Below are 9284 nucleotides of genomic sequence, written 5' to 3'. Positions count from 1 at the left end.
AGAGTGTTGATATACTTTGATGCGATCCTCATAGTTAGCGCCCTGTTCTCGATTCATCATAAATATTGGGTTTAAGAGTACTTTTTACTTTCACACTTCACCGAAAACCATTTTTAATCAGAGATAAGAATTCAGAATCGCGTTTATCGCACGTCTGCAAACATTGTAGAGTAAAGTATAATACTTTATAATATTTCGAAACAAAATCCACACTCTTACTTGTTTGTACAAATTCTCTTCGTATATTATAAAAAATTTAATGAAGCAAAAATTTGTTTTACCCTCAATACAATTTAAAACATGCCTGATTAAGCAAAGAAACAATTGTCATAGGACACGCTCATGTGTCACGTACATACATATATATATTTGTTAACAACTTCAAATTAAAGTAGTTGTCTCGCGATAATACAAAGGTAAAAAAAATACGACAGGTATATAAAAAATCTCAATTTAGAAAATTTATATATTAAAAACGTTGGCATTAATTGCAAGGATTTTAATGTAAATTTTCTATATATTTAATAAATAAATCATATTTTACTGATATTCTTTTCAAAATTATTTTTTTTTAGAAAAATTAAAAGTTTAGACGTAGATAGACTTACATTGTTATACATACTAGACGTAGATAGACTTACATTGTTCTACATACTAGACGTAGACTTACATTGTTATACAAGTATACATATAGTGAAAATAAAGACAATCTGATGAAAAATATATAGCTTCACAGTTTTTGGTATAATTGTAACGTGAACATAATTTTATTACGTGTTAGTTTGATTTTTTCATATTCTTTTTTATTTATTTATTTATTTATCGTAGACTTTTCATGATCCATAATTATGTTCATAAAATGTAAATAACACATTATGCAAATTTTAGTATTTGATTGCAAATTCAATGATGAAATGATAAAAACAATTTTGCTTTGAGTCAGGGTAAACTATCAAGTGACAGATAAATTGTGCTAGAATAGACTGATGTAGTTATATAGTAATAAAATTATCAATTTAAAAAAGATGATCAGAATTAAAGCGAAGAAACATTTATACAAAGGTTCTATTGTTGTGAATACTGATCCTATATTTTACAATCAGCATGTATCAAATCTTTCGCTGTTTGCTTCTTGTTGGAGATGGGCAGGCTCTCCTTTACCCCTTTGCTACTGACCAATTGTACATTTCCATCTTCGTAGTAATGTACTTGTACTTTGAGGCTATCTCTCAATTCGGCGTTTCCTGAATTTGGAGTAAAACTTACGGTCCACACCAAAGGCCAGCGACCATTCCAGAAGTTTTTAGGTTGAAACTGATGATCTTCTATGCATGCTGTTAGCGTTATGTTTCCTGCATAAAAATTAATGTTATTTCTCACTTCCCTCTATCTGTGTGCAAAGAATTGTAATATTTAATTTAGTTTACATATCTGGTTTTATATGTGCTACTTTATGTTTTATATGTGCTACTTAATTGTACTTACTGTCTGTTACTGCCAAATCTCTATAACCCAATATGTTGCGCTGTTTAGCAAAGTTCTTCAGCTGGGATTGCCTACGGTCTTATACCGTATGCAATCCCAGCTGAAGAAATCCCAGCTAAAAGTATACCGGTCTTCTTGAAAGGATTGATTGATTTCGCTTTATCCTGCAAATAAGCGCTATAATTTAGACAATATTCAGATATAATCAAAAAATATACTTATAAAACAATAAATAAACATGTATAAGCAGATATATATACGAAATTTTCAATCTGCTTACTCGATAGCACCAATATATTTTCTGCAACAGATAATCTTAACCTTAATAACATTATAGCGGGGAGCACGCACTTTTGCATAAGCGTATAATCATAAGCATGAGGAAATTGATTGGTCCATTTCCTTATGCATAAAGAAATTGACCAATCAAATTTCTTATGCTTATGATTATGCAAAAGTGTGTGCTCCCCGCTTATATTTTGGCGTCGCTTGATTTGATACGTATGCAGGCACATACACATTATCTCTCAAGGCGTATTTGCACACTGTGCCGTTAAATTTTTGATTACGGCATTAGTTCCTGAGGTATTTTAATCGAAAGTTTATTAGACGTAAAAACTCCGGAAAAGCTACTTGGTAGCGTCGCGGCCCCTGTACATAGGCAAACCGTTGACAAGCCAGAAAGAAATTTTTTCATATACTTGGCGTCGCGACGCTTGATCCAAAATTTTATACTCTGAGTCAACATTCAACTACGGTTACCGACTGAAAACTTTTGGACATTCTGTACGCTAAGTCAACGCCCGCAATGCTCGCGAGCATCATCTGTCTTTGTTTAACCTTTGGTGAGCAACAAAAATGAAATGATACCGTGAAGTCTTTTTATTATTATATTTCTAAGATTAAACGGTCAATCATTTCGGTTTTTTTTACTAGTATTTCTAAAATGTCCTATCTACTATATATGTTTTTCATCACTTTCTTGTTGTTCGTTCTAATTATTAAAATTCAAAATACGAGATTTTCGTATGCTTCGTGTATGCGATACATGTAAAAAATGCAATTTTTGATTATCTAACAATCGGAACGGTCAATTGCTTTTAAATTGTGCAAACGTGTAGATACCACATTTATTAACATATAGTTAAATTTTCAAATTTCTTTTGTTAATTGCGATTGGCGAGACAACTATCTTAATTTCAGTTAAGTTAATTTATATTATTTATTTACTAATTTGGATTATGTTCTTTAATATAATTTTTTAAAAACATATTTATTACGCATTAAATACCGCGTCTGGGCTCCAATTGGCCTTGCCTTTTTGTATTGATTAATATCTTAATTTCGTCAGAGAGAAAAAAGAATTAGAATATTTTATAACTTTTCTTAATATATTCGAGAGTTATACGTGTTATTTTTAAGACTGGATACTACGGAAATGATATAAAAATGAAATCTAGCAAAACTCACTGAACCATTACAGAGTTATTTGATGTCATATAGGGAATCCCGTTTCGGAGATAGGAGACTGGGTTAGTTTGCGATATGCGTTTATGATAATTATATACATGAGCAAAAAGAGAGATCGTTGGCGAGATCGCGATGTGCGTCATTGCAGAGACCCTTCAGTTTATTCGCTTTCCTTATATACCGAATTCATGGAAGAAACCGAAGTCGCATACCAGAATCTCAATCTATAATCACTAAATTGCTTTCTTCATAAATTAATATTCAACTTATTTTTATAAATTTGTTTTTTATAAATGCACATTTTTTGTACAAGATTTACATTTACAATTTGTAATCGGCATTAAATAAAAATAATCGCCAAGTCCATAACAATTTTCTATTTTCTGAAATAATTGCGAAATCATATATTTTCAATCATCAAAATGTTATGAAAGTAAACATCAAGTTCAGTTGTACTGGCAACTCCATCTAGCCTCTATTTAGTCATTGCTCGTCGTAACTTGGTTGCAACCGAGGCACGATAACATTGGACGATGTATTATTAAAGTAGCAATTTTGCAGCTGCATTACTATATATATGCACTTTGCGAGCGATATTTAATCTTATCGTCACAATATTTTACGTTTCTCCTTTAACAATATTTTATATAGATATCATATCTTTTTTTATATATAATTTTCTTTCTTTTCTCTCTTTTTAATGGGGGGAGGGATTGGAGAGTAAATCAAATTTAATAAAAAACTATTTTTGCCTAATAGATTCACTTGCAATTAGATCATCTTGCAACTATTTTCGTATTTGTTACGTAACAATTACTGTTACATCCGGTTGCCGTACTTTCTCTCTGTCCGAAATTTCTCGAAGTAGTAACAAACTCCAAATTAGAATCCTCTACTTTAGTCCCACTCGCCCGTTGTCACAATAATATGTGATTATTCCGACTATGACTCACGCTATTGATACATTATCAAGAAACGTTAGAATTTTTTGTTATAAACAACGATGATATACAACAAGATAAAATTTTTTCGTCGCCCGTATACGTGATTTAGATTTCGAGAAGGTTAAATATAATGAAATTCTAAATAAAATAGCGAAATAGCGAAATTCCTCTTGTTACAATAAATGATCGATAATATGCGGCATCGAAAAACGCCCAGAGTAACAGGCGGCCGCTGGCGAGAAACCACGCGAAGGAACAATAAATTATCGACTCCCAAAGAGATTATCGTCTCGAATTCCGCACATGACGTGTTCCGGACGGTGCGCCGCGACGGCGCCGCAAATCGCTCTGATTCGTACATGGTGAGCTCACCACGGCTCCGATTCGCCACAAATGACGTCCACCACGATGGTATACTCTCCCAACGCCGTCCCGTGACGTGGTTTAACCCGGTACTACCGTCTCTCGAGTCGCATTTCAACAGCGGTGATCAAAACGACCACACGACAGAGTTATACGCAACATCCACGCACGTCCATCTGATTCTAATACATCGCATCGCCCACGTGAGACGAGCAAGGAGAACAGTTATTATTAGTGCGACGAATCAATCGTTTCTGATCCCTTTTTTACTAGATTCTACTCAGCCGCCAAGTGGAAGGTACACCGACACCAATCGTCTCAGGGAGGGTAAGTAATTGTTTGCGTATTTTGAGCTCGTGCAATTTCTCGATATATAAACGAGCGATTCGCGCGAATTATATAATCACCTGGCCGAGGAAGTAAACGTGCCGTATAAAATAACACCTCCTCAGACCGTCGACGAGAAGCGCGCCGACTGTTGAAAAGTGCTGCGTAGTCGCGAGACTACGAAGGATCGATTGGAGCGCGTGTTGACGTCGTCGTCGTCATCGGCGCGACTATATATCTTCGTGTCTCGCGTGGATATACAATCTCTCTCGGAGTCTTCCTGGTGACGTTTTGCAAAAGATTAGAGACGGGATCGCGATTTTCAGAGCTACGCCGCGAAATGATGTAACTCACGCCGATTCCGCGAAAATCGGAGTAACATGCGTTTGAACGCCACGGCGTTACGTAACCAGCCGGCCTAGCTAACGACTATCGCTTTTCCCGCAGTGCGCCTTAACCGATACGCCACGGGAAAACAACGCGCGTGAGTTGAAGTTTGACCAAAATTATTTATATCGCAAAGAAATATTTTTTTCTTTATAATAAAAATGCTCTATAATAAGATAGGACACGATTACGTCTTAGTTTAAATTGTCTCAAAACGATAAATAAAAAAAGAAGTTTTTCGCGAACGATAACGTGTGTGTCGGAAACAACAAGCTATATTTGCTTTCCTAATGGCTGACTAACATGTATAATCGCAAAAGATGTATACAGATAAGATACAGATAAGTTGCATATATAGAAAGTCGTGACGTAAGATTTTGGAGCAACTCGCAGATGATTAAGCAGAATCGCGCGAGAGATTTATCATAAGTCACGATTCGATACCAATTTCTGCCGAACGACAATTGACCTCCAATTCATTAAAACAAATGAATTGTTGTTTTTATCTGATCAAAACATTGCAAGATTCCCGAAACACTTTACATATGTGACGCAGATATAATCATTTAACGCATAAGATAGGATCAATTTCTCGGAACATATACTAGTACGACGTTATCATAATAAATTACTATTTCGCTTATTGTTCATCAATGCAAAGGCAGAAATGTGGATGTTAGCTATTATTTATTAGATTTTATGTATAATAAACATAATGACTTTCAGTGTTTCTCAGAATTTGTTATCGATATGATGTATAAAAAGCACGCCCGCGAGGTTAATATAGATCCACTAAAATATCTGCACTGAAAGACATTAATGTGGTAAAATATTACCTCGCAAATATCGACATTTAATTAGTTTTGATGCAACGTCAAGTACAATTAAATTGACAATTCAATCATCGTACTGAATCAGATCTATATTTATTTCAGGCTTCCAAAATCCCTCCCATCTACGAACGTCCAACAACCAGCAACATTTCATTTGAGGAAGGAGGTGTTCATAACGTAAGTACTGTTCGAAGAGAATCCTGAGAAGGAATCTGGGATTCTCGGACGATCGGACATTCACGGCGAGATGCCAAACTTTCAGGTATCAAAATCATGCAACCGTCAGCCGCAGCCGTTATCTGTTACTCGTGGCGTGAGATCGCGGCCACTGAGCGATGTCACCTCGACGAAGGTGGAGACAATACCACTCCTAAGTCCCACAATGGAGTCCGAATTTTTGAAAGAACCTTGGATATTCCCGCACACAAAGATAAATTCTTCTACGAGAGAAGAGGCCACCGCGGCATTTCCCGCTTGGGAGGAGGACTTTCAGGATCTGAGCAGTTGGTGCATGGATACGTTTCAGGCTCAATGCGATTTTCATATAGGTGAATCGACTACGTTTAAACTATCAGGTATCTATATACATTTATATATATATATAATATACATATATATATATAATGCATTATACGCATAATTTTTACTTTATTCCGGCTTAAAAAGCAGATGGGCATGCATAAGAAAACAGATAGACATCCTTATGACAGAATTTTTAAATGCCATTAACTTTGTACTTATATCTACGTATTTCAGTTTTGAAAATATTATTTACAAACAGACTTTTGAAACCTCTATGGACTCACCATTATCATCGATCAGATACAATATTACAAGATATTAAAAATAAAGCATTATTTAAGATTGATTTAAAATCCCTATTTTTTTATAGATACGTAGGTGATTTAGTGATGATATGTCTTAAACGTTATGTTAAAAAAATTGTTGATATATTAAATTTTAAGATATTTTTCTTTTTTCACACCCAATTTGCCATAAAATAATAATTATATATAGTTTAATTAATGGACCAACTTTTTGTTATCACATCCTAAGTTCCACGCAAAAAATATAACATTTTGTGTCAACTTACTGGACAATAATATTACCCTCTCTCATTTATATATAAATATATTAACATCAGAATATAAAAAATTGTTTGCCACTAAAAAAATTTTTTATTTTATTAATCGCAATAGAGAACGCAACATAGCCATGGCTCGACTGTGTTCCAGGTACAAAATACGAGGGTAACGGTGTTTCGACTGTAGAAGAAGAGGGGACATTAAAGGATTTGAAGAGTACTGATGATGAAGAGCTGAATTTGAAAATGAATACCGTTAAGACGATTGAAGATTCAAGTGACAATAGTCATCTGTTGCTATCTCCACCGGAACTGGTTAACGATTACGGATTAAAGTATAATAACGAGGAGAAGAAGGCAACCAGCTCGTGGTTAATGTCACCCGAATCTATAGCTTCTACAAGTACCGCGTCGAGTAAAAAACATAACGCAGATGCCGATGCGTTGCTCCAACCCGAGTATCGCGCGAACGGCGATCTGGCTTGCCCGACTTCATCGTTCGACCCCACCGCAAATCAGCGCGAAACGTTTGATGAGCTATGTACGATCGAGACGACCGGATCGGACACGTTCGACCTACTGTCGTACCTCTGCGACGTAAGTTGACGAGTTTATTGCTGCTTATTATATATAATAATTATATATAAAGTTCCCTTTTACGATTAATTTTCGACGCTGACGAAATTATAATTTTCACCACAGGATGAAATGCGTTCACTGGAAGGCAGCATTTCCACCGATTCCTCATCCATGCTGAAACTCAAATTGCACTCGACGGTGTTGCCACCGTTATTTTCGCGTACTTCTTCCGCGAAGGTAAAGGAGGAGGAGGAGATCAACGAACCGACGATATCAACACGTCGGAGGATGTCAACACGTGCATCGTCGACAGTGACCTCGTCGTCGACCTCGTCGTCGGTGGAAGCTCCCGTAGTGTCATCTCGTAGATCAGAGAGGATGAGGACCATTAGTACCAAGGCCGCTAGTAACAAGGAAAGGGAGATAAGCGTTAGAACAAAGACGAGGGACAAGAACGAAAGGAAGAGGTACTACGAAGAGAGCGATTCCGAGGACGATTCCGATATCACCCTGTTGCAGTATAGGGAGTGTCGAGAGAAAAACAACGAGGCGTCGCGAAGATCGCGGATGAATAAGAAAGCCAAGGAATCGGAAATGACCATTAAGGCGGTCAAGCTGGAGAGGGATAACAAGGTACTGAAGATGAAGGTCGAGGAGCTGGAGAAATTGGTGACGTCGATGCGCAACGCGTTATTACGATCTGCTTTAAAAGGGGTGTTTTAAGAGTACACGCGTTACTTAATATCTAGACGTATGTACTGTACACACGAGTTGCCGCGCGCGCAAATTCATTAATAACTTATATACACTTTTCGTTTTTTTTTATGGCATATGCCATCTCATCACGCAATGTCTACAGGAATTATGTAAACTTTAATGTTAACTTATTTGTCTTAATGGGATTATAACGACGCACTTGAGGCTTATTATTACTCGTTACCTTGATGCTGTTTTATCGAGAGACGTTTTTTTATTGACACAACGTTTCCCTATAAATATCTATATCTTGTACAATTAATTTGTTCCGACTAAACTAATCACGGACAAGTGATAGATTAATCGTACTATTTGCTGCGCAACACGCGTTAAACATTTAACGTTTAGCTTGCTATATGTCGGTACACGGAGATACTATATATTATAAGCAAGAGTTTATTTTGTTATTACGAAAGAGAAAGGGAAACACCGAAATTAAAATGTATTTTACGAAATACATACACACATATATATGCATGTATGTGTATATATATATATATATATATATATACACATACATGCATATATATGTATATATATATATATGTAAAATTTTATTGCTGAGAAGCGTGTATAATCACAGACTTCCATATATATTATACCTAGATTGCTAACACGGCTATATCTCATATGGTGAAATGTGAAACAAAGGCAACCATTTACAATTGGGCAAAATGTCATATTGAGTATCACAGAATTCGATATGTGTCATTGATAAGATGAAAAGGCCAAGTTTGCTATATTAAATAGAAGAAATATACGCAACTATAAATATTGCAAAACTATAAATATGCGCAATTATATATATGCAAACTATAAATTTTGCACAGCTTTGTTGATATTTCCGATATAGATTTCCATTTGCGCGTTTGACACTGGATGTGCCAAAACACGCTACATAGTTGCAGATCTATTTGACGTAATATATTGAATATTTATTGTAAACAACAGATAAAAACTGCACAATCATTATTCTATCTAGAGCAACGAATGGAAATAATAGATATAAAAAAATCAGGTGATTCTACCACAGGTGGGAATTTCTATATCCGTTGT

General features: G+C 35.5%; 3 protein-coding genes across 5 annotated transcripts in view; 1 reads left to right on the top strand and 2 right to left on the bottom strand.

Annotated features, from left to right (window-relative positions):
• The window catches only part of LOC115245932, a 1115-nt gene extending 731 nt beyond the window's left edge, over positions 1 to 384 (bottom strand). Inside the window, exon 1 of the mRNA XM_029824454.1 lies at positions 1 to 384. This exon is cut by the window's left edge and continues 130 nt beyond it. The gene's annotated coding sequence lies outside the window, so the exon portion shown is untranslated.
• A 666-nt stretch (positions 385 to 1050) lies between these two features.
• On the bottom strand, positions 1051 to 4438 carry LOC115245940 (F-actin-capping protein subunit alpha-like). Its single transcript, XM_029824463.1, has 5 exons — positions 4433 to 4438; positions 4272 to 4354; positions 1604 to 1649; positions 1486 to 1549; positions 1051 to 1352 (listed from the first exon to the last, which is right to left on the bottom strand). Exons 1-5 carry the CDS (start codon positions 4436 to 4438, stop codon positions 1087 to 1089), a joined length of 465 nt encoding a protein of 154 aa, XP_029680323.1. The 3' UTR covers positions 1051 to 1086.
• On the top strand, positions 4341 to 8645 carry LOC115245922. 3 transcript variants are annotated; one of them, XM_029824419.1, is made up of 5 exons: positions 4341 to 4589; positions 5912 to 5986; positions 6072 to 6357; positions 7045 to 7490; positions 7596 to 8645. In XM_029824419.1, exons 3-5 carry the CDS (start codon positions 6192 to 6194, stop codon positions 8193 to 8195), a joined length of 1212 nt encoding a protein of 403 aa, XP_029680279.1. In that variant the 5' UTR covers positions 4341 to 4589; positions 5912 to 5986; positions 6072 to 6191; the 3' UTR covers positions 8196 to 8645. The 3 variants fall into 3 exon arrangements, with proteins under 3 accessions (XP_029680279.1, XP_029680277.1, XP_029680278.1); XM_029824417.1 differs by having other exon boundaries at positions 6072 to 6384; XM_029824418.1 differs by lacking the exon at positions 4341 to 4589 and adding an exon at positions 4687 to 5073 and having other exon boundaries at positions 6072 to 6384.
• The last annotated feature ends 639 nt before the right edge of the window (positions 8646 to 9284 follow it).

The sequence above is a fragment of the Formica exsecta genome, unplaced genomic scaffold, assembly GCF_003651465.1.
Source record: "Formica exsecta isolate Colony F162 unplaced genomic scaffold, ASM365146v1 scaffold137, whole genome shotgun sequence".
Classification (NCBI taxonomy): domain Eukaryota; kingdom Metazoa; phylum Arthropoda; class Insecta; order Hymenoptera; family Formicidae; genus Formica; species Formica exsecta.
This window is presented reverse-complemented; position numbering and strand designations above follow the sequence as displayed.